The sequence below is a fragment of the Larus michahellis genome, chromosome 12 (genome assembly GCF_964199755.1).
Source record: "Larus michahellis chromosome 12, bLarMic1.1, whole genome shotgun sequence".
Classification (NCBI taxonomy): domain Eukaryota; kingdom Metazoa; phylum Chordata; class Aves; order Charadriiformes; family Laridae; genus Larus; species Larus michahellis.
The window spans coordinates 8,552,060-8,577,339 of NC_133907.1; the positions used below are offsets into that span (position 1 = coordinate 8,552,060).

General features: G+C 46.7%; 1 protein-coding gene across 1 annotated transcript; it reads left to right on the top strand.

Moving 5' to 3' along the window:
- Positions 1-5,986: 5,986 nt before the first annotated feature.
- Positions 5,987-21,225, top strand: SALL4 (spalt like transcription factor 4). Its single transcript, XM_074604739.1, has 4 exons — positions 5,987-6,648; positions 14,685-17,219; positions 17,871-18,178; positions 19,065-21,225. The coding sequence occupies exons 1-4, from the start codon at positions 6,579-6,581 to the stop codon at positions 19,485-19,487; spliced, it is 3,336 nt and encodes a 1,111-aa protein (XP_074460840.1). The 5' UTR covers positions 5,987-6,578; the 3' UTR covers positions 19,488-21,225.
- Positions 21,226-25,280: the final 4,055 nt, after the last annotated feature.

The following is a 25,280-nucleotide window of genomic DNA, read 5'->3' on the forward strand; positions in this document are numbered from 1 at the left end:
TGATCTTGGTGCTTCACTGATGTCAACAAGGAAATTCATAACTCTCCCCCCGAGCTGATGTTTCAAGCCGTCACCGCACAGACGGTCGCAGATCGCTCGAACCCCATTGGCAGATTTTCTGTGCAACCCCCAGGAACGTGGACCTGGGAAGAGACCTTCTGGAACCAAGCTCAGCCCTTTCCTGGGACAGGCAATGTCTTCCACGTACCTTTTGTGGGCTGCTTTTTAGGATAAGGTAGTGGCACGACATATTGACAAATTAATTATGAAGCGATAGTACATGCAATTCAGTCACGGTTATCTGAGGTGATAAGGATACAGGGGAACGTTGTCCTAATTTGTTACCCACTGAGTTGTATTAAGCGTTGCCATCTGATTGAATATTTCACCATCGCATTCAGATATGGTTCGGTATTCACTGAAAAAACTATACCCCATAATCAAAACTCATTACCCCAGTTCCTAATTATGATGGGGATTTACCACAGGCAAATGGCAGCCCTGATGCACTCCAAGACCCTTACGCCACTGCTGGCCCTACGTCCCCCCCCTGCAGAAAGGGATAATAATTAGACATCTCTAAAGGCTCCATTACAGCTTAGTGTTAAAAACAAGGTTTGTGTACATTGTCTGGAAGGAAACAATCTCACAGGATTCCTGTTACTATCTGTGATGTATCATTGGGTCATGAAATTCAGTGAAGACAGCACCACAAAGACAAGTTACACTTGCCTCTGATCTTACGTTTATTCAGAAGCAAGGAAGTGTTTGAAAATGAACAAATATTGCAGAGTAGGGGGAATGCTATTGACTTAACACACGGTTAATCCATTCCTTAAAATACTTGGTTTGTATTCTTGGGCAAAGCTGGGTCTCCCATTCTCCAGACTGCATCTGCCATCAAATACAAGATATTACATGAGGAGACTTTTCATGCTGTGAGAAATAGAGCTGATAATGTTTACTCTTGTGTAGATGAAACGCTTGGGCATTTTAACAAACATCCAGAGATTTGTTTGTTTACCTGCCTAGCCCACATGCCTCTCATTCCTCCTGGCCGGGGAGCCAGTTGGTGGTTCTTTCAAAAACTTACAACTCCTATGTTATTCCTTCCCTTGCTTGGGAGAGCCAAGGCTTGAAACCGAGTTGCTTCCTCCGTCTTCGGTCAGATGCATCTTTGGTAAAACGCATTTTAGATGTAACAGCCCATGGGCATCACCCCTCCATTAGTTGCATTAGAAATACCATTGAGAAGGTGGTATTTCTGTTGTGTTTATAAAATGTTAGAGTTGGCAGCATTGTCAGCCTGACTATAAGAGACCGCGTTTACAAGAGGGAGAGTAACTACTATTTCTCACTTGTTACACACCCATCTGGTTTCTTTCTCCTTCACCTTCCCACACTGTAATGGAGGTGTGAAAATCTTGCCACCTCAAAACTCTTCCTCCCCTCTTCAGTATCATCATCAATATCTAAATATTGCTCCTAAAACATAATAATGCAAACTAATGTCATCTCTTGACAGTAATCCCAGCCAACGGAGCTGGAGTGAACAGTGGGCGAGGGGCAGTCAGATGACTGCACAGTCACAACCATGAAAGCGAGAAGGCTTGCTCCTATCGGAAAGTTTCAAAACAATCCAAGTGGCTGCTCACACTTAACAACTAGCTATTAATTAATAGTTAATAACAGTTATAACAGTTAATAATAATTAATAACAGCTCTGTGGTGCTGTTACACGGACACTGTGCTTGTTTAGCGATAGGAGGAAAATATGAAGCTCTGTTAATATCTTTGTTGCAGCTCTTCATTACTGTTTTACTTAATATTCTGGCTCTTAAATATTTAGGACTGAGTGTCTGAGGGAATGCAGTGCCTAGATCCCTTTAGCGTGTTCAAAAGAATTGGCATCAAAGATTCTAGCGCAGCGATAAAGAAACTGGAAGCAAATTTAGGCAAGTTTCTAAATTTAACTTAAAGCGTATTCATGAACAGGCGTACAAGGGGTTATATTGGCCTGCAAATACATACAAAGTAGGGCCCTTGCTCTAGTGAGGGGAGTTGTATTTGTATTGACAACTCCCACACGGGAGGTGCTTAAGCTATATCGTGGCTGTGTTAACTGCAGCTGGACTAAAAGCATCCCTAGGTCCAGAAGCAAGTTGTTCCCTGGGTAGAGGGGTAAGGAAGCTTCTTTCTACAGGTTTGTGCTCCATCGTTCTCCCACTCCTCGGTGTTTTCCCTGCTCGGTCCAATGCCCACAACCCGTGTGGGTGGCTGGTGCCAGCGAGCGTGTGCAGATCTGGAGCAACACCGTGGCTGATGGACCCGCAGTGTGTAGGTGCTATCTATCTGGCTTGCTGGCTGCCGTGGGGGTAGGGTTTGAGCCATAATTCTGTCTTTCAGTGAGGACGTTAATTTGGATCTTTCTTCCCTATCCAGATGCTGATTGTCACACAATTTGCACGAACTCCTGTCTGTGAAACTGCTCCCCTGCTATCAGGTTCGACTGAAGTGGTCAGCAGCTTCAAAAAAAGGAAGATGGATGGATGGACCAAGGAAAAACATAACCCTTATTTTCTTATAAAGTAGGAAAAAATAAATCCCTTAATTACAGTAGTTATAATTATATAAAAACTGTCTAAAGAGAGTGTCTCCTGATTTTGGGTTCAGTTAGAGTCTAGTCTGCGGGAGTCATAAGTACTTACCAACATGCAATTTAACATACTTATTAACCACTTCTGAATTTGAATGTCTGGGTCTCTGCATTCAATCTTGATTAACTGGCCCAACAATGAACGTTAATTACCCTGATTTACATTGCCTACAGAGCTATGGTCAACTTCATATCAGCAAACTTAGCCTTCCTAGATGTGTTCCAACAGGGTAACATTCAAGTCATCTTCCATGTAGTGGAGACAAGCCCTGAGAGCCTACACTGGGAGATTCATCTTGTGATGAGCCGCAGGAAGGTACAGGGGGAAGGATACAGGAGGAAAGTGAACTGCTGGTGTGCCTCAAAGTATATTAAGACTGTTTAAAAAAAACAAAAAACAAACAAAACAAAACAAAACCCCTCTTCAAACTATAAAGATGTAGGTAATACATAGTGCAGCTTAGGAAAAGGCATTTTTATTTACATTTAAATTCTGAATTTATTAAAAAAAAAGATGAACTAGGTTTTAAATTTGTGCATTCTTCCCAGCAATAAACTGAGCTGATGGGAATAGGACAGCACAGGTTTTAAGACAATGTTCTTTACCTTGGTGGGAGTTAGTAAGTGCATATGGAGACATATATACATAGATAGATATACAAATGTCTGTGTATATCTATATTTTTATATATATATCCCCACAGACATACTTATCAGATTTTCCATAGTCCTACTCATTTCGCAGTGACATTCCTGAAGACAGGAATTTCCCGGGCTGGGCAGAGCTGTGGTTCCTGCCGCTGGCAAGGGTTTCTTGTGGCAATGAGTTCCACGTGCTCATAACACGGGGCGTTAAAAAAGCCTCCTTTTATCAGCTCGGAGGGTGGGGCTGGGCTGCTGTTGGAAGGATGCCTATCGAGGATGATGCCTCAGCTCTGTTGGTGGTAGAAGATTGTTCCTCTGGACTTTCCTTAAAAAAATAAATAAATGTCAAGCCAGAAAAGGAAGCCTGCTATTTTTCAAATCCAGAAGCTGTAATCATGCTAATCCATATGATCGTGCTAAAGCCAAGCAACATGCCTTTTGCGTATGATGTAATCATTCAGCGTAGCCTATTTATAATCACCGCTGCCTGGGAACACCTTCCCTGAAAAATATAATCAGGACAGTTTTTCCTTGGTCACATTCCTCCTCTTCCTCCCTGTATTTTTCAGTCAGTTGTGCTCTTTCTCCTACTTTTGCTGTCTTCCCAGCCTTAAGCACAGCAACGCCCCTTGCTTTTTTATCTTTCATTTTAAACTAACACTTTCCACGTCTTCTATTCTTTCAGCATGTTAGAGCCATACCGAGCGAAATCCCAGTCCTCTGAAATCAATACTAAAACTTCCATTGATTTCATATAATATATTCTTTTAAATTCAGTACAAATGCTCCACATGAGTCGCCTATTTTAAATATGGATCTACTGTACAGGGCTGTCTGTCTCTCAGCTTGATACATAAAACAGCCTGTTTAATAAATTCGCTGGTGTGGGTTGGTAGCATTATGTGTAATAAATGAAAATCTGTTGGTTACACTGAGCATATTGAGTGTAAAAGGAGAAAATTCATCAATGTGAATATCTATCTGTGGATCAATTGGTATCAATCTTGTTTAACAGTCTATTTCCTCAGGACACGCTTTGGAAACAAAGAGCATTTCAAACTGTTGGTTAAACAAACAAATATATAGAAGCTCCGTGGGCAACATGAAGGTGGAGTAATCGCCAGATAAAAATGGTCAGAGTTATTTTAAATACCTGTTAATCTCTTCTATTTTATATCAGTAAATACAGGGGTTTTGTTGATGTAATGTGTCCATTAAAGTGCATCATGAGTAGGGGGTTGTAAAAGCATTATTTGCTTCCAGAGGAAAGGGCAAGGAAAGTGGCCTGAAAAACAAAAATTGTCCCCTGACCTCCGTGCTCAGTAATTGTCCAAGGAGGAGGGTGATACCTTCTGCTCTGCAAGATTTTTTCTAAGGTTTGTATTATCCTTAGCTAAATAAAACCCCTTACGAGACATTATAAAAACAAAACAAAACCCCAAGAGGATATATAACTAATTAGATCATGACGCGCTGTTTACCTTGGTCTACAACGTGAAGATCTTTTCATGGCTGTCCCATGCAAACTACAGCTTCCCCCTCCTCAGGCATCACAACAACAATAAAAAAAAAGATGTAATCCTGAGCAGTGCCATGGACACTTGGCATGACTGTACGCACAAGCTTTAGAATGTAATAAATGTTGTACAAACCCCAGGGTTTTTACAAAGTGGAAATGCCGCTAAAGTAACTGGTGAAATGAGACTGCGGTGTTGTGCAATGTCCTGTGGCAACTGTGTGGCCTCGTTAGGTACCATTGCTTCCTCCCTCCGCCTTCCTGCTGTCTGGTAACATTTGGATTTTCCACTCTACGTTACCCTCCTGAACCCCACATAATCTCGGCTGGGTGTTTATCCTCACAACAGCTTTGCAGCCAGGCAAATGTCACCTTCAGTTCACAGGTGGGAAACTGAGGCACAGACCCTGGTTAATTGTTTGCTGATGAACGCGATGGCAAGTGCGTGTTGAGTCCGACTTCAACTGAACTTAGATCTTCTGAACCCTGCTCCTCCGAATCAACAAAATCATCTCTTCATCAAATCAATCTCTCTCTCCAGTGTGTTCTAGCACACCATTTCATTCTTTGTGAGGTGTTCTATGTGAAAACAAAATTTAAAAAATCATGTCTCCACGAAGATTTCACAATACATGTCTCCATATATTCAAGGATCCTCACGTTTTTTGCTTATGAAGGTCCAGCTGGCTTCAGTGGGGATGAGAGGGGTAGAGGTGACTCTACAGCACTCGGGGGCTTTACAGTGAAGTAAATCCGAGCCTCAGCTGAGCTGGGTCCTGCAATCGCCTCTGGCCGCATGGACTCTACCCCCAGTGTGCCACCAAACGCCAGGGGCCACCCAGCTGGGGCTGGGGCAGATTTAAATCTGGAGCATTTTCACGTAGAACCCACCAGCAGAAGAGGGGAATAAAATGAAAATTATTCCACTATGTACATACACAGCTAACTTAGTACAGGCAAACACTTTCAAAGTGGTGTTTTTTCACTTGCTTCAAGTTTTTCGCATGAGCCTTTTACATGTCTAAAGTTTTTATTTTCTGTTAAAAATACTGTTGGCTCAATTTTGCCAGCTTCCCAGAAAGTGAGACTTAAAAGAAGTCTTTAAACAAATGAACCAACGCCAAGCATAATTACGCACCGTCTGGATCCGCTTTTAAAGCCCCTGAACTCGCCCACACCACCGGGAGACCTCGAGCTCGTCCCTTCGGACAATCGGTGCTCTTTCCTTTTCCACCTTATCTAACGACAAAGGGAAGAATTAGCATTGTCCTGGGCTTTGGGAGAAAATAAAAAAAAAAAAGAAAAAAGAAAAAAAAGTCTTTAAAGCACAATATAAAAAGCGCAGGTGAGATAACAAAGGTATTGTCCCTCGCCAGCCTGGAAAGTCGGGCTGCCGGGTTGTTTGTTTACTCTCCACGCTGGCTCCTGCCCGGGGGGGGCTGCCGGGGGGCGGCCCCGGTCCCCGGCGGGGCGCTCGCCTTTGTCGCCCGCCCGGGCGGGCCGGGCCGGGCCGGGCAGGGACTACATCGCCCAGCGTGCCCCGCTGCGCCCTGATCAATGGACCTTATTTGAATAATCTGTGAGCCCTTGGACTCAGGCCAATCAGCTGTCAGGGACCCATGATAAATCGCAATGCATTATTGATAATCATAATTACTCTGACATGCGCATTCCGCCCAATGGGGGTAATTTCCCAACTCTAGGAATTTGTTGTGAAGAGGAAAATAATTGCTACTATTTTGCTCCCGATGCTGGTGCACCATGTCGCGACGGAAGCAGGCGAAGCCCCAGCACATCAACTCCGAGGAGCAGCCCCCAGATGCTGCAAGTGGTAAGCGCGGAGCCTCCGCGGGTCCCAACTTTCCCGATGCGCGGAGGCGGCGGCGAGGGGCTCTTGCCGGGGGGCTTTTTCCACCCTCGTGTTTCACCCCCCCGCTCCTTTTCCCCCAGCTCCCGGCAGAGCCCGACCCCCAGCTCCCCGCAGGCTTTTTGGGGGGCATTTAAATCCCCGCGCCCCTGTGGAGCCCCCAGCTCGGGGTTGTTCCGCGGGGCACCGGCCCCTCGGTATTTCGCGCGGGGGCGGGGGGGATTGGATTTGGGCTGCTCCGGGGCGCAACCCTGCGCGGTGCTGTCCGAAGGGTCCCTCGCCCTGCCCGGCTGGCCGCCCCCCAATGTCGTCCCGTCCTCCCCCCCCGGCCGCGCTGCCCTCGGGGTGCAGCCTCATGGGAGGGGAACCCCAAAGCCTCCCTTCGGCGGAGGGCATGGGGGGGGCGGGGGAGGAAGGAATTGCGAACGGTCTTTGCAGGGGTAGGAAACGACTCGAGTTTGGTTTCCCCGATGTATTTAACACTTTCTCGGTAGTTATGAGGATTTTTGTGGGGCTTTTAAAAAAAAAAAAGGGGGGGGGGAGGGCGCTCGGACTATTTTTGTTGGAGATCACAATCGCCCTGGACCTTTTGTAGCTTGACCTCCAGCCATCTTTGATTTCCGACTTCCTAAAATAACTCCGGTGAGCTAATGTGGGGTGTGCGGGAGCGCTTTGTATTTGGGCGCTGTGGGGGGATTTCGGTACCGCAAACCGCCGGCCCTCCTTTTCGGGCAGCTGGCGGCCCCGAGCCTGCCTAAGGGAAGGGGAAAGTCTAAATTTGCGCTCAAATTAGCCCTTGAGCTCCTGGTGGGGGTGGTGGGCGTGCAGGGCAAGGGCGGGGGGGCGCTCCCTTGCTGGTGTCCCCCACGGGAGCGGGGAAGGGTCGGGGCTGCCGGACCGTGCCCGGCTTTGCAGGACGGAGCAGCATCTCCCCGCGGGGGGGGGGGCTGGCGGCTCCCCGGGCTCCCCCCCGCCTATTGCCGCCCCGGGTGCCGCGGAGCCGGGGGAGCTCCCGCGGTGCCCGTCCCGCCGCGAAGCGAGAGCGGAGCCCGGGAGGGCAGGTCCCGGGTGGGGAAGGTGGTGGTGGTGGGGGCTGCCGGGGAGCTGACCTGCGCTGCGGTTATTTAGAAGAGTTGTTGTGGTCGTTGTGCCCAAACGCTTCTATATGCCCCCCAAAAACTTTCTTTGGGTTCTTTGCCCTCCTAAGGGACGGGTTTTGTGTGGGGTTTTTCCATCCCTAGAGCTGATCGATACGAATGCACGTTACAGGAGCTGCTTATTCCCAGCCCGCAGGAGGTTCGGGCTCTTAATTTTTTTTCCTCCTCCCCCCTCTCTTCTTTGAGTCGAAATGTGCAATTGTTGGGTCCGGTTAATGGTGACTTAAGAAACAGCAAGCTGGCCAGAAGGCAATAAATCCCATGTTTAATGCATGACTGTTTTCCTTTGTGCATATGGTTAGGTTGGGGGATGGAGGTGATGTTTCCACATGTAAATCTCTGCCCACTGCTGGAAAGCCACCTCCGGGGCTGCGCTGAAACAAAAGGGTTAATAACTCCTGATGCGGCCCGCTTGGGGCGGGGGAGGTGTGCGGGGAGGGGAGGATCGCTACACACCGTGCTCTCCGGGGCAATGGCCAGCTGCTTTTTTGTTGTTGATGGTGGTGGGGCTTCTTTTTTTTTTCCCCTTCTCCCCCCACCCTCTTTTAACAACAAAACCCTGGCTGGAAATCCCTCCTGCCGCTGGGGCAGCGATCGCGCAGGCCGAGGGGACCCGGCGAAGCTGTCGCCCCGCCGGGGGGGGTTTCTGCCGCCTCGGATGGGGTCGTTTTTTGTGGGTCGTGGGGCTGTTGCGGTGGCCGGAGCGATGGCGGGGGGGGCGGTGCTGCTGCGCGCCGCCCCGCGGCCGCGCTCCGGCGGGACCCTCCGCTGCGGCCCGGGGGGGAAGCGGCCGGTGCGGGTCCCCGCACTGAAGCTGCGTGATCTCCGCTTCTGCCACCAGAAATAAAACCCGCGGCTCCGGTGCCCCTTGTCGTCCGCAAACCTCCAAAATAGCCCTGGTACGCCCCGCTCCAGGTGTGCCCGTAAATAACAAGTGATGAAGCTGCGTAACAAAGTCGAAATCCCGCAGGGGTTTGTGTGGGACATTATCGAGTATATACATAATAGTAATAATAAAATGAAGCCCTTATTTTTTCCTCTTTTTCTTTCCCTTTTTTTTTTTTCTTGCAAAGCGATTTGGGACCCACCTCTGTGAACAATGCAGCGTGTTAAGAAACGGTTCTGCTAACCTGGTGATCAATTAACAGGTCAAAAAATCAGCAGGTGGTCACTGGAGAATAATGCTACATACTGAAAATTAGCATTTTCACAAAGGGGTTGAAAATGCCCATTGTGCTGGATCGCTGCCATTAAAAAATGTGATTCATTCTTAAAAAATAATACAGTATCAAACCGCCACTTTTTCTCAGGGAAAAATTGGAGATTTCCTTTATTTAGATCCGCTTTTCGTGCTTTGAGCTCCGCAGAAGCGGAGAAAGGGGGAAGGGGTGTTTTAACGAGGAAAACCAAGTTTTGTGGTGTTTTTTTAATTATTATTTTAGTTTAATTTCGGGTTGCCCGAAGCCGAGGCTGGCCTGGCCGCCGGGGCTGGGGTATCAGCATCCCCCGGCCGTGCCCGGGGTGCAGCAGCCGTGTGAGGGGTGCGAGGGTGCCTGGGAGCCGGGGAGGGGGTGGGAAGGGGGGGGACGGGACGATGCCCGGCTTGTTTTTCCTTTTACGTAAGTGAAACATTATATTGGTTGTAGTGATGAAGGCCTTTTGCTGGGCTCGGCGGCATGTGACGTTTTGACAGAGCTGCTGCTCTAACCTTTGCCTCCTCCCGCTTGCTGTGGGTGGTAAGTTGATGTCAGGCTCACAATTAGGACTCTCATGCAATTGACCTTGGCAGCGGGGTTTGTGCCGTTTAGCTCGGTCTTAAACACTGTACTAGTGTTAAGTGTGGTCCGGGGCAGCCGCGGCGGCGGGGGGACCGGCACCGCCGAGCAGGTAGGGCCGCGGGCGGGTGGCCGCTGCTGCCGCTTCTGGGGCGAAACCTCGCCTTTTTCTTTTTTTTTTTTTTTTTTTTTTTTTTTTGCCGTTTATTGCTTTATCTTGCAGCAGGGGCGAGAAGTTTTTTTAAAAAAAAAAAAGTCGTTATAATGTGTAATGCCTGGGTTGGTGTTGAGGCCGGGTGGGTGCCGGAGGCGGGGGGTGCTCCCCGGGGTGGCCCCGCCCGGGGGCGGCCGGTGGCCCGGTGGGGCCGGGGCGGGCAGCGCGGGGCGTGAGTGCCCTCCACCGACCGGCGCCGGGACGCGGGGCTGCGGGAGGCTCCGGCAGGTAACTCCCCGGCGTACTATAAAGCGGCAGACAGAAAATCGGGTGGATTTTTGGGTTTGTTTTTTTTTTTTTTGGTTGTTTTTTTAAAGCCCTTTCGAAAGACGGTGCGGAGAGCGGGGCGGCGGGGGCCCTGCCGTGCCCTCCGTTTGAAGCCAGTGCCTCCCTCCCATCTTAACTTTTCCTGCCCGTTTTAACACTTCTCTGCCCTTGGCCGAATATTTCGCTCGAATAAGTGGATAATCAAAAGGGCGAATCAGTAGGTAGATAATAAAAAAACCCTAAAGCCTTGAGAGACAACCTGAAAGCACGTGAAATGCTAATTGCTAGGTGTAACACGTTTCTGGCTCGTTCTTGGGTAGAAAAATGCTACTGATCAATTCAGCGTAGAAAACATAAAGGGCATTGGAACATTTCTGTAAGTAATCAGTCGTGTATTTTGCTTACTCGAGGAAGTGATTTTTTGTCATAGTTACAAAGAAAATGCTTTAAACGGTGTTTTATAGCGGGAGAAGGGAAATTTCGGACAGTTTAAAAGTTCTTGTAAGTTGTAGCTTTTCAGCTGGGAACAGGGGAAAAAAAAAATCAAGGAAGCACGATGCCTGAGAGCAAGAAGGAGCTGATGGCAGAGGTTTTCATATCTAGAGCTGGAGTGGGTACTTGCTAGTCCTTCATGAGTTAATTTTAACTGTGAAAGTGGATGGTTTTGTTTTTGTTAAAGTAAAAATAGTTGATCAAATGTAGTCTGTGAAAAAAGTAAGCTCACCAAAGGTATTAAACTCTCGAAAAAAAAATAATGGGGGAGGAAAGCTTGAGCTCTGACCATTTCCTCCCAATTCAAGTGAAACATAATTTTATCACAGCTGAGGGGAGGGGGGGAAGGTCAGTAATTGTTCAGGTGAGTGGTAGACCAGCAGCACCCATTTTGAAATTACATCAAGCCAGACAAGACTTCGCTCTTCTTTCACTGGTTCCCTTAAAAAAAAAAAATTAATGCGAGCTGTGTGGATTTTATCAGCCTTCCTTGTCGATGACCGCCTTGTCCTACACAATAGTGGATTTTTTCCATCCATTTGCCAGTGATTCAATCTAACCCCCCTGCTGGGTTTACTGCATTCTTCTAACTTATTGGATAACTAGATGCTGAGAGATAACATTCCTGAAATTCGGGGGTGGGGAGATAAAAAAAACAGTAGAAGCCCTATCCCTGGGAAGCCTTGGGAGAGGGTTAAGTGAAGTGCACAAGCAATTGCTGTGGCAGGGCTCTGGGCTCCGGTAAATCCTCGTACAGTATGTGGACAGAGCTGGCTGCACAGGGAGGTGTCCTTGCAGAGAAACCCCACGTTTTCAGACCGTTAAGTTCATGAGATAACTGCTGGGGGGGAGGGCAGGGCTGCGGGGGTTTGGGTAAATGAGGTGCTCTGATTGCAGGCGCTGGGTGCTCCTTCGAGGCTGGGCAGAGGATGTAGCTAGAAATCAAGATGAAGAGTTTCACAGAAGCCGACGGGTTTTTTTAAAGAAACAGTAAATTGCTCTCCTGTGTTATTCCAGCTACTACACAATAATCGAGCATCCTGCTCCCACTGACTGTGTCTTAATAAACCTTTTTTTGAGATAGGGAAAGCTATTATATTCCCTTTTATCTAAGGTAGAAGAGAATATAAGGCACAACTCTTCCCTACTTATCATGCAACAAGTCGGTACGAGCTGGGAATTGAATTTATGTGGAGTCCTGAGCTGTCTGTGCCTGACTGTCAGACAGGGTAACTGGAAAGTAAACGGTGTGACAGTGGCAGTGGGAGCAGGCAGGGGCAGGGCTGGTAACCTGCCGCACACAGGTCCCTTCCATTTACTGGAGTTTCTTCCTCTGGGATGGCAACTGGTGCTTAGGACCAGAAAAGCTACCTCTGGAGCTTCTCAGAATTATGAAAATTAGGAGCATGGGCTGTGCTGGAGTTTGGAGAAAGGGGCTTTGAATTTACTGTGGTCTTATCAGTGGAAAAGTGGAAAAATAAGAAAGTGCTATCGAGGGCAGGGAGATAAATGATCAGGTGCTTTGAAGCAGTTAAAGTTTGAGGATGTGTCTAGACGTAGTTATCCTGGAATATCTCCTTGGGGGTGGGCAACAGGCTTTCATGCAGACGTTTCTGCTCCACTTGAGACATTTTGCATGGCCACTGTGGAGGTGCAAACTGCAGGGTGACATGCATGGGCTCACGGAGGAGGGGCTGTGGGAGAAAGACCTTTGTGCTTTCTAAGGTAGAACCTAAGGTTATTTTGCAACATGGGGAAACTGTGTAGTTGGGCCTGGGAGAATGGACTGTTAAAGCCCTAAACGCTAAAGGATTTGGACAAGAGGTTTTGGTGTTTTAGCCTATTCTGTGGAATACCTGTTGAGTGGATGGAAATAGTTAGGAAACTAATGAAGTAAAGACCTCTCCAGTCAGAGTACAGAGTAGTTATGGAATCTTCTTGTCTTTTTTCAACACCAGTGCTTTCTTTCCCATTATATCTGCTCAGACTCTTGCAAAGATGTGTTTTAAAAACTTCCATTCTTGGCTTCAGTTGACCCTAATTTATTGACCGAGTTCTGAATCATGTGCTGCTTGTACTTGTCTGCAGACTAGATTTCTCTGTATATTTTTCCATAGAGTTAAATCAATTTAGGGGCATCAATTTAATGATATTTGGGGCAGGAAATGTATGCTAAAACTATGCTTGTACTCTTCATTTCCTTCACTTGTGGAAGTTGTTTGGGCGGGGGGTGGGGCAGGAATATATAATTCTCCCTGTTTAGATATGAGGGATCCAAACAGTTTTGATCATAGCTGTGCTGAGAACACCTTTCCCCCATGTTTAAGGTACTTGTAACCCCAAAGTGTCTGTGATTAACAGAATTACATACATATACATTTGGATTTATTGCTCTGCACACCATAGCATGACAGGCCTTTGATACTTGCATTTTTTTTTTTAATTGATCGAGTTGTTTGCTTTTTAAGAAAAATAACAAACTCTCATGTACACTCAATATTAAACAGTTGGAAGTTTGGTTTGTTGAATGTACATACGATACCCTTGTTACCCTAACAAACGTCAAGGTTTGCAGTATCCTCCCATACAGAGCTCTTATGCTACCCCGAAACAGTAATTCAACGTGCTTGAGTCGTTGCTTGGACATGCTTCCCCTCACCCTGCCCTGTACAGGATATACACATGTATCAGATGTGTGGTTCAGTTACACCTTTAAGATGAAAGCCGCAAATAGCTCCTGCGCTTGCAGAGTCTTGGGTTCCCCTTGTAAGACAGTGCGGGCTTGTAACGTGGAACCAGAGCTGAGCCCCAAGGTGAGTTACTGGAGACGCAAGACCTGGACAGAGGAGATGTCGCAGCACAGGCTCTCGGCTGTGGTGGAGGTCTGCAGCGTGCCCCGCCGGCCGCGTGAGAGGGGATGCGCTCGGTTACTGCACCCGGGGCACCCATCAAAACTGGGCCAGTTAATTAATGGGACTCACAGGACGTTTCACCTGATGGGGGTCGTTGAATTATCTGCAGTCCTTCCCGCCTCCCCCTCAGCTGTGTGAGCCTCAAGTCTTACCTCCTGAGCCCTCCATGCCCCGTGTGCTCGCCCGCCTCGAGCTGTGTGCGAGTTGTTGTTTGAAGGATGGCTAGACATGAGCAAAAACATCCTGTTTTGGTGTAGAATTTCTCTTAACCTCTCTTCCCGTTCCGATATTTCCCTGAATGATTTTTTTTTTTTTTTTTTGGTCTGCGTGCAAATTACGCGCAGTCTAATCAGCGGGGTGCTGATGGAGGCAGGGCAGGAGTGGACTGGCTGACCAGCTTTGCTTGCCCCCTCCTCCAAGCTCCCTAAAAGCAGGTGAATTACGGATGTAGTGAAACACCCCGTCCTGAGCGGGTCCGAAACGGCTGCGGGTGTTTTGCGAGCAGGACTTGTTGCTTCGCTCTCTAATATAATCATCAGTATCAATGTAGGCTCGTACCTACGTGTGGGGTTCTGTAAGTTAACCATCTTTTCTTTACTCCTGTGGCTTTTTAGAGGTTGTTTTTAATGTGAGCGTGCTTTTGAAGTATTTAAAAGCTAATATTGGACTTACTTTTGCTTTTGTCAGCCCTCTTCGGTAGTAATGACTTCCATAATGGCAGAGTGAATGTCATCTAATAGTTCAGTGTGCTGCTCTAAAATTGTTGTGTTAACAATCTTGTGTGAATTTCTGTGAGATGGTGAACTGAGGATTAAAGACTGAAGGGCAAACACAAGTTTATAGGATGTTTTGCTCAATGTTACAATATCTTCTCTGTCTTCCTTGAGGCGTGTTCCTTTGAGCTGTTTTGCAGGTGCTGGCTGCCTTGCTGCACCATCCCTTTACCTCTGTAAAGGGATTTGCGATATTACTGGTTTTATTGAAAACAGAACTAAGATGCGGATTTCTTTGGGGCTGCAAATGAATTAGCAGCAAAACAAAGAGCAGGGGTTCAGATCGAGCTGCAAACTCAATGCCGGTGCCTGGTGTCTTTAACTTGCAATTCAGGCGAAGTCGGTGATCTTAAGAATAGGAAATAGTCTAAATCTAGCTATTAACAATGCGACTTTCTTTTATTTTTAAGGGAGTCCACAAAACGTCCCAGGTGACGGAGATGGTGAAATGAGTTCCAAAAGGTGCCGCACGGAGGAAACTAAAATCTGTGAGAAATGCTGTGCAGAATTCTTTGATCTCTCTGAATTCCTTGAGCATAAGAAAAATTGCACTAAAAATCCACCTGTTCTAATCATGAATGACAGTGAGGGAACAGTACCCCCTGAGAGCTTCTCCGAGTCTTCTCTAGGGAGCTTTCCAAGTGATCGGATGGATAGCAGGGCACGCAAGGACATTCAGGCAAAGGGCTGCACTGGTTCTATGGAAAAGAGAGAAGGAAAAATGGATGCTGAAGCGGTGGGAGGAATGTACCTTAAAATAGAACCCCCCGTCACGCCTGCGGCTCCTGGGCTAAGCTATCTACCAAAATCCAAAGTACCAAACACTAATGTGACTTTGCAGACGATACGCGGCACTAAAGTGGCTGTGAACCAGCGGACCTCCGATGCCATCTCTTCTTCGGCAGCCAGTTTTAATGCTATCCCAATGATCCTGGAGCAGCTCGTGTGTTTGCAGCAGCAGCAACTCCAGCAAATACAGCTGACGGAGCAAATTCGCATTCAGATTGCCATGATGGCTCCCCATGCCCTGCATCCTTCCATAGCAGCTGCTACTGATCCACTAAAAGCTCTGGGCGCTCACATGTCTCAGCAGCTGTCGGCTGCTGTTGCTTTAATCGGACAAAAAGCTGGAAGCCAGAGCCTATCACTGGAATCCTTGAAGCAAGGAAAACTACCTCATTCTAACACTGGCGTTGCGGCCGCCAGCTCGCTGGCTGCTGGGCTTTCCTCCTCCTTCCCCTTGAAGCCGGAGGCAAGCAGAAGCCTCCCCGGCTCCATTTCTCGGTTCCCAAATCCTTTGCTACCTCAGTCCTCCAACTCCGTCATCTTCCAAAATCCGCTTTCGGCCGTTTCTTCTGTAATAGATTCCTCAAAGAAGGGGAAGGGAAAACCTCCCAACATTAGCGTGTCTGAAAGCAAACCGAATGCAGAAGAGCCGTTCTTCAAACACAAGTGTAAATTCTGCGGCAAGGTCTTTGGCAATGACAGTGCCCTGCAGATCCACCTCCGCTCCCACACCGGTGAAAGACCCTACAAGTGTAACATTTGTGGTAACCGCTTTACAACCAAAGGAAACCTTAAAGTGCATTTTCAGCGTCATAAAGACAAATACCCCCACATAAAGATGAATCCTTACCCGGTTCCTGAGCACCTGGACAATGTTCCCACCAGCACTGGAATCCCGTATGGGATGTCTGTGCCACTGGATGAGTCTAACCTGATTGTGGATAGCAAACCTCTCCTAACAACCCTGCCTACCTCTGCGGCCACCAGTGCACCTCAGACCGCCTCCAGCCTAGCAGGCGTTAAGGAGTCCCTGCCTGGTACCTTCTCAAATGATCTGCAGTCAAGGCCTTCTCCAGAAAGTGAGGGTGGCTCTTCCTCATCAGGGGCGGTCGGTCATGAATCGGGAACAGAGCAGAGCTTGAGTTCACCGCAAGCTACCTGCAGCGTGAGCATCTTCCATGTAAGTGGGTCAAACGAGCAAGGCTCAGAAACATCAAAGCTTCAGCAACTGGTTGAAAATATCGACAAATCCACTGCTGACCCCAACGAGTGCCTGATCTGTCACAGAGTGCTGAGCTGCCAGAGTTCACTCAAAATGCATTATCGCACTCACACTGGAGAGAGGCCGTTCAAGTGCAAAATCTGTGGCCGTGCCTTCTCCACTAAAGGGAACCTTAAAACTCATTATGGTGTCCACCGGGCCAATACTCCTTTGAAGATGCAACATTCATGTCCTATTTGCCAGAAGAAGTTTACAAACGCAGTTGTGTTGCAGCAGCATATCCGCATGCATATGGGGGGACAGATACCCAATACACCGATGCCGGAAAACACCTGCGACAACACTGATGTGGATCCAACTGTGGCTGAGAAGAACGGAGACATCAGTCGCCCGGACGAGACCGTGGAAAGCATAGAGATGGAAGAGGACCTGGACTCTCAGGATGGCCCTAGGAGTTCTTCAAAACCTCCTACTCCGTACGATGCACAATCAGAATCTCCATCCACGGCAGCCACCTTCTCTGGTATTGCAGCTCTGGAGAATCAGATGAAGATCGTCAACTCTGCTTTGAACTTGCAGCGGCAAAGCAGCTTGAAGTCTAGTGACAACGGCTCAGCAGAAAGTGATGGCATGACAAATGATTCGTCTTCTGTGGCAGGAGATCCAGATTATCAGAACGGCAGGAGTCCTGCTGCCTCTGAGTCTGCATCGCTCCAGGCTCTGTCCCCAGCCAACAGCCAAGCTGAGAGCGTAAGGTCAAAGTCACCTAGCTTCAACAATCAAGAAGATACAGGCACGGGAAATAAATCAGAGGGTCCTGAGAACACTTCTGCAGAAATGGAAGGGGTCGTCGGTGCTTTGGATTTAACTTACGGCAATATCGGTCGAAAGGTCATTAAAGAAGAACCCGGCTTACACTTTGCAAATGGAGAATATGGTGAGTAACATGAAATGCTGCAAGAACTTGGTGTGGGGTAGTAGGATTGGAGGAAATCCATCTCTAAAAGGACCAACAGGAGTCAAAACTTCCTCAGCTTTCCCCTCTTCCTTCACCCCTATTAGGATAGAGGCATATGCCCTGGAAACTTTTGCTGACTCACTCAAAATTCAACAAAATTCAGAGACTTAAGTGCTGTCATCTCCTGCAAGGGGGAGCATAGAGGGCCTTAAAATAAATAGAGGCTGTGCACTTAACTGTCTTTCACGGGCTCATCTGATACCTCGCTATAGCTCTCTAAAAGATACACGTTTGTGTGTCATGGAAAACTGCTTAACCTGAGAGTGTGGCATTAAAACTCTGGAATCTTTTGTGGGGTTTTCGAGCTCTTTAGCACTGAGGCTGATATTGATCTAAATTTGATCAGAAGGTGAGACTTCCTATCTCCTAAGCTCACCAACAAAAATAGGGATGAACTGATTTTTTTCAGGGCATCCTAGCAAGTGTAATAGCAGCCCTTCCACAGGGCTTTGGAGGGCTTTGCGGTCACACTTGTCAGGCTCTAAAGCCAGGGCCTCTGGTATCTTAGCCAGACTTAAGTTTGGAAGCAGAAGGAATTTGGGATAAATGTTATCTTTGCTTTCTTTCCAGGTCGAAGTAGTATTCCAGCTGCTTTTGTCAGAGCCCCACCAGCCCTTATAAAAATGGAGATGCCCAGCGAGCGTCCCATTAGCACTAGCCATTTCATTGGCCCACCAGCTCTCTCCCCTGGTGTTGCCCCTCTCCTCGTGCCACGACCGAAATTCTGCCGTCCTGCCAAACAGCACATCTGCACTACGTGTGGGAAGAACTTCTCCTCTGCCAGCGCCCTTCAGATTCATGAACGGACCCATACTGGTGAAAAGCCATTTGCCTGCACCATCTGTGGGAGAGCCTTCACAACAAAAGGAAACCTGAAGGTAAGTTGTGCCTTATGTTGTGATCCCCTTTGTTGGGGAAAGTCATACCAGTGAGGGAAAGACTAGCTAATGCTTGTCCTGCCCTTGGGGACAACTTTGATTTTCTTTTTAGTTCCTCAAATGGTTATCCTTGACTTTTGTGTCTCCTTCCTGATTTTTTTTCACACAATTTGCTAAACAGTGTACTGGGATCACACACAGAAGTCTTTGCTACTGTCCTTGACTTCCCTTTTTGGATGGTAGGAAAGACTTAGCCTTACTAAGCAGATTGCTTGATTATTTTCATTTGGATTTCAATGTGTCAAGACATAAGGATTTTATAGACTGAATGCTACAAAATGAGGCCTACAAAATACATGCATCACACTGCACTGCTTGAAACACCATGCAGGATGAGGAGGGATAAAACTGAGAGGATAATCCCGAGATGGCACAAAGTACTTGGGGATTTTGTGTCTAAGCACCTGCTGAAGTCCTGCAAGTCTGTCCTTATTGTCTGTCAAATTAATCCATTTGCTCTCTAAGGGACTTGCAGCTCTCTCGCTTGCACAGAGGCTTCTCGCGTCCCATGAGAACCTCTTTGAGCTCCTCAGTCCTCTTGCATAAATGGGGAGGGAAAATACAGTGAGTGTAAAACCACTTCGGCAGTAAACTAGAGAGCCATAGTGATGTCAGACAGTATGTATGTATGATTCAGAGTGTCTTACACACGCCAGCAAGAGAACAAGAACTAGCCAGCTTAAATACTTACCCCAATGCAAGTGGAGTATACGTGACTCCTTTTGAGCAACTTGGCTGTAAGCAAAGTAGAACTTGGGTATACCATAAAAAAATCCCTGCAATATTAATGATTCCCTTCACTTTTTTTTTTTTCCCCCTCTGGAAGGTCCATGTAGGAACTCACATGTGGAATAACTCCGCCAGACGGGGAAGAAGGCTTTCGATTGATAACCCCATGGCTCTGCTGGGGAATGATCCCAAGAAGGTATCTGAAATGTTTCCAAAGGATATAATGCCTCCTTCAGTGAGCATTGACCCCACAGTATGGAATCAGTATGCAGCGGTACTCAGCAATGGCATAGCGATGAAGACTAACGAGATCTCGGTGATCCAGAGCGGTGGCTTACCTGCCCTTCCAGTCACCATTGGGGGTGGTTCGGCAATAAATACCGCTACAGTCTCCAAAATAGATGGGACCCAGTCTGGGACTGGTTCTGATACGGAGAAGGCCAGTGGTGCTGCTGCAGACAATGTGCCAAAACACCAGTTCCCTCACTTCATGGAGGAGAACAAAATTGCTGTTAGTTAAAAACTCAAGTGAAGTTGACGTACAGAAAGAACAAATATATATATACACAAACATATATTTTTAAGAGATTCCACTTCAGCCTCCTATTTTCCTATTGACGTGCAAATGATTTTATGGTTGTCTTTGTAAGAGTTGCCCAGAGTACAATCATGATATTGCTTTGCAAATAGTAAATAATAAAGAATAGGATTTCCTTCTATTTGGAAAGATGCGGGTCTTGCAAAGTAGTTCTTACGTGTGACTTTAATGTGTACAGCCTTACAGAAGTTTCTACAACTTGAAATTCCAAAGGTTAGAATATTTACCTCTTTGTTTAGAGTGAAATATTTGGGGGTTTTGAATAGAGTGGAAACAACCTACTGTTGATGGAAAAGCTTCTATTTACTGATGAGAAATGAAAACTATTAATGCGGGTAAATATCCTAGAATGTCTGCCACCCTCTTAGAAATAGTTTTTTCTGTTTGGATTTTTGGCTCCGTGTGGTTTCTGAATGTACTTTTTACTATAATGGCTATAAAAACTACAAATTTTTTTTTTAATTCCTTTTTTTGCCTCAGAAGTTCTATGAGAAGAAAGTTGCTGTTTTTCTTTAATCACTGCTCCTAAGGAACTAATTCTCTGTATTGTTGACTGCTGCTTATTTAATACTACTACTAGGACAGTCCTCCAAGTATAGTGCCAAAACTCCTACTTCCAAAGATGTGCAGTTTTTCCTAGATGTTTTATTTCAATACCGAGAGCCCCAAACAAGCATGGGTGGGTATGTATATACTTTTTTTTTTTTCTCTCCTCTCTTGAAAGGGAAGACTTGCCTTGGGAAGTCAGGTCTAAAAGCTCTGCAAGGAATCTCAGGTGACTGTTGCAATTAGGCATGGGAACTGGTTTCCTTAGCAAGAGACTTTTTTATTTTTATTTTTTTTTCATTTGGGTAATTTAGAAGATCAGTCTGTGTAAACCTGTATTTAAATATGAAGTATTCATGCTTAGGTTAAATGTTTTGTGGGTTTTTGGATGGCATTCCTACTCTGGTCATTAAGTTTCTTGGTGGTCTGTGAATTTGCATTCTACCAAAATGGTAATTAATGATCCATGTGTATTGTATGAAGGTTGCTGGGATAGTCATCTGGATTCTAAGTTATCTACCTCATTTTTTCCTTTTGTAGTTGTAGTGTCTATTTTTCTATTAATGACCACTGTAATGAACTGAGATTCAAGCAGATGCTTCCATGCACTATCTGAAACCAAAACCTGATGTATTAGTGGAAGCACCTGAAGACTTACTGGACTGACCTTTCACTATTCCTCTAACGTCTGCTGGAACTGTATGTGTAATGGGATCTAAACCAGACTGGAAAGTGAGCATTTGGTATGGAAGGACTGAGCAATGGAAAGAAAAGTCTAGTTGTTGACTGCAGGAAATCTTCAAGTCCAGTCTCTGTCGTGGAAGGCCCCAAAAATGCAGATTACCAAAAGTTTGTGTAATGTTGTTGCACCTGATTCTTGCTTATGATCTCTGTATGCCGAGTTGTGCCTTTCCTGCTGGACTTGTAAGTAAGAACATACCAGTACCTGTTTACACTGTAAAATGGATATTGTTACATAGACCATGTGAGAGGCATCCCAATTGTCAAGTTTCTGCGTTGTGAATGTATGACTTTTAAGAACTCTGTAGTTTTGAGTATCTACTGATGCGTTTCTGTTGACATTTTGAGAATAAATTTTGGGATGACTTTTTCACACTTAGTGCTGAAACTTTTCTGGCAGAGCATTTGTCTCCTGAAGAGCAAGTTCAATAAGCGGCATGCTGCCTCACTCCAGCGGCTCTGTTTTTAAATCCCTGATCCAGGGTTGTGCTTTAGTTTGTTACTTGAAACAACAGAAAAACTAGGTAGCAGCACAAGAGTCTCAATGAGTTTCTTGGGAACAGTTGGGGCTTGCCCCAGGGATGTTGGTTCCCACACTAAAATAGAATGGCAGTGATATGTGCGGTAATTCCTGTACTGTGATCACCCTGGAAAGGAATATCAAATTATCAAATTGTGAGTGCCCAAAGATGCTGACTGCATAGAAAAATGATAAATAACTTCTAAAGAGCAAAGGAAAACAGAGTTCTGAAAACAGCCCTGATCGAATGGAAAAGTGCTGAGATTTTGACACTTACTCAGGACCTGAGCTAGTGAGTGTATTTAGTGCTGGGGAGGCAATGGTGTGGAACAAGTCTGCCTTGAAGGTGCGACCTTCCAACAGGGGCAGGGAGCACCCATGCGTGACCACTGCTGCCTGGTCGTGGTGGCCGTTGCACAAGGCTCATGCTTCAGGGTGGAAAAAAGCATAAAGGAAACACGTGTTCTCTAGGCACTACTCCAAGCTCTGGAGGAATGAAAAAAGAACAGGTGGGGAGGGCAGGGCCAGGTGTGAGGTGGTCCAGAAAGGTGTGCAAATGGCAAAATAAACAGGAGCAGAAGGAAAGGTAGGAACACATGGTGGATGTGAGGAAAGGTAGAAAACATACAACACTTAACTAGTCTACACAGAGCATGCAGTTGTTTAAAAGCAGTACTGTGGTTCCAGGAGGCAAAATATTTGGTGCAAGATGAAGGTGTGACTGTTCTCTGCTCAGGGAAACCAAGGGATTATAATCCGAGCCACAATGGATGAGGAGTATAGAAAAAGGTCTCAGTGGTGAGAAGTAAATATAAATCTCGGTACTGCTCTCATCCCTGAGCTGATAACCCGCTTTGAGAGCAGCATTGCTCTGGGTGCCCGCTTGGGCTCGCTGCCAGAGCTGCTGCTCTGTCCCCTCAAACCTTGGGCTGGATTTCTGGCTGGTTCCTTACACTGGTGGTGCTGGGAACCCCAGGCAGGAGGTGCTGCCTGTGCAGGACTAAGTGCAGTAGCACTAGGAGCAATGTGGTGCGAAAACAGAGGTGTTGGGTTTCCAGGAGAGGTGGATGGGATCTAAAGACCTGCCCTAACTGGGAAAGCTGCTCTCCAGCGTGGGCCAGCCATGGATGTTGTGAACAAGTGGTCTGGCTTCCAAAGAGCCTGCGATAACAAGCCTGCTCTCCACTGATGGCTTGATACTAAGCGGTATCACAGTGCTATGAAAATGCCATCAGCATGAGGAAAGGAGCAGTTTTGTTAGCAGGAAGTCAACAAAACCTGCTGTCCTGGGGCTTTGCATCTTGGTAGTATCTGTTGATGTCTCCTCATCCAAACAGCTCCTGAGGTTTGGGGTCTCTCTTAAACGTAGATTCTGAGTCTGTCCCAGGAGGACTGAGCCCATGTTACAGCTTTATCTCAAAAGGTGCCAAGCTGTGGGGCTCTGACTGCCTTTTCGTGACCATCTGTAAGAATGTAATTATGTATTCAGACCTCTGCCTTCTTTAACTGTATTGGTCAACAAGTTGGAAATCAAAGGGAGATGAGGAGGGAGGAGGAGTTTATTAAAGCATGAGCTCTGGATTAGAAATAAAATGTCGGGAAACTGATGGGAAACCAGGACAAGAGGTTTTGGCAAATAGTTGTACCATATCCTGCAGCACGGGGTTGCTCGGGGAATTGGGTAGATGCAGCTGGGGCCTGCCTTGGCCGGGCGGGCGGCAGTGGAAATGAAACGATGGGACTTGGCACAGAGTCACCGCAAGGCTTTACTCTCCAGGCCGCGGTGTCAAGCTCTCACTGTGCCCAAAGCTGTATCATAAGGCAGCTCTAGGCCGGAGCGTAGCAGGATCCCCAGCTAAGCCGCTGTGGGCAAGTCATGGATCTTGTCACAAAACTTGAAGAGCGGGTAGGACCTATCTGACCACTGTCCCCGTGGCAGAAAGTGGGCTGTGCCATAGGGATATTTCTGCTGGAGGGAGCTGGGGGGGACTGTGTTTCCGAAACAAGCGAGACTGGGAATTGGCTGCTCTCCTGTGTACAAGAGCTCAACCAACACCACCTGAAACTCAGCGTGGTGGAACTCATCGCAATGGCAAGTGTTTACAGCAACAATTGCATCTTAAAAAAGACGGCTGATTCTCTTCGTCCCTGTGCTGATGTAAATTAAGAACAAGTTTACCGAAGCTGATGTAGCTCCACTGGTGTGAGAGCAGCAGTGACACGGTATGTGCGCCGTCTCTGCTCGTTAGCCTCTCCTTGTGCCTAAAGGACTCTCCTGTTCTTATTTGTTACTCCTTACTTTGCTCATCGCATAGGGGATTTGCCCGGGCTGTTGTTGCTTTTGCAGAAGTAGCATATTGCCTGAGCTAAGGTAAAGGCTGGCTTACTTAAAATATTAAATTTGAACTTAATAGTTGCATTGCTTTAAAAAAAAAAAAAAGTGCAGTAGGTTTACCTTAATGTTTTAGCTCTATTCCTCTAAAGAAACATCACTCTTGACCTACCTTTTCTGTTCAAAACTTTCCAGAAAGTCAATGGGAACTTTGAGGGGTGAGCTTGTCTGAAAAGCGTGTAGATAACCAGCCCTGCAGGCTGAGCTCAGTGGCTGATTGCCTTTCCAACAGCTGGCAGCGAGGAGCTGGGAGCCTTCCCAGGGCCGCTGATCAATACACCTGGAGGGAAGTGTAAAGGGCCATTGAGCTTGGATCCACAGAGGGGAAAGGACCTGGCTGAGGTGCTTGAGCTGATGGGAAGGCAGAGAGAGGTTGAAACAAAGAAAAAGGTACAAGTATTGCATTAATTTTTATTTATTCCTGTTGAAAAGCACTGTGCTTACTGCAGGGTTTGCAGTACATTTGGAATCGGGAAAAATGGTTCTGTTTGTAAAAATAACAGCTTAGGCAGAAAGCCTTCTTAGTGTCCGTGTGATCCCATGAGGTTGCTGCTATGGTGCTGAGGCTTTCTGGGTCTCTCTTTGTGTTGCGTGTTCAGATGCGAGGGCTCTCTGCGTGCGCCTCCCCCAGCCGCCCCGCGCGCGCTCCCCGCTGCCTGCCCTGCCCGAGGCCGGGGGGCTGAGCTCGCGCTGGACTTGCCTGTGTTTGACTTCAGCTCACGTTCATCGCTGACCTAGAAAAGTGTCTGTCACTGCACAGCCACAGCAGGACAGGAAGCATAACTTGGCAGCAGAGAAAAGAACCGGCAATCGCACACTCCTGCCTATTATCATATTATCTATTTCATTATCGTATCTTCTCTTTTCTGCACTTTGAATTAATTGCTTATAAAGGGCAGCATTTTTGCAACATTTTGATTGCTGTTAATGCCACTGATTCTCAAAGCTGTCTGACTTATTGGAAAGCATGCTTTTAAATGCCTATTATAACTTGAGTTATGTGCTGGACATCCCAGCTAATCTAAAGCAGCATCCCCCTCTTTTCAAACGTCTTCCTTAGCCTCTCTGGTGTCACATCTTGCAGCTCAAAGATGAACTTCTCTCATTCGATTGTTTCGTGCAGAAAATATCTCAATTTAGAATGAGAACAGGTGGATCTCATTGTGTGCATTATTTTCCAATACTTAGTTTAGGCAAAATTCAGACGTTACTAAAGGTTTGTATAAAAGCACCTCTCTATATAGAAAACTAACAAACAAGTTACCTAGCGGTATTTTTTTAATAGATTTATTTATTTATTTCTAGAAAACACAGAATCTAAATATATGGAGGAAAAGCGGAGGTACTGTCCATAATTTCAAGGTAATGCCTAGAACTGTAAGAGCAAAAGAGAAGAATGTGGTGAAATATAAAGACCACAGCCTCCAGCAGCAACGGGCATAGGTCAGGAATCCAAATCCGCTGTTGCAGCGTTTCAACGTCGTAGCAGTGGAGTGCGGTCACCGCTTCCATACTC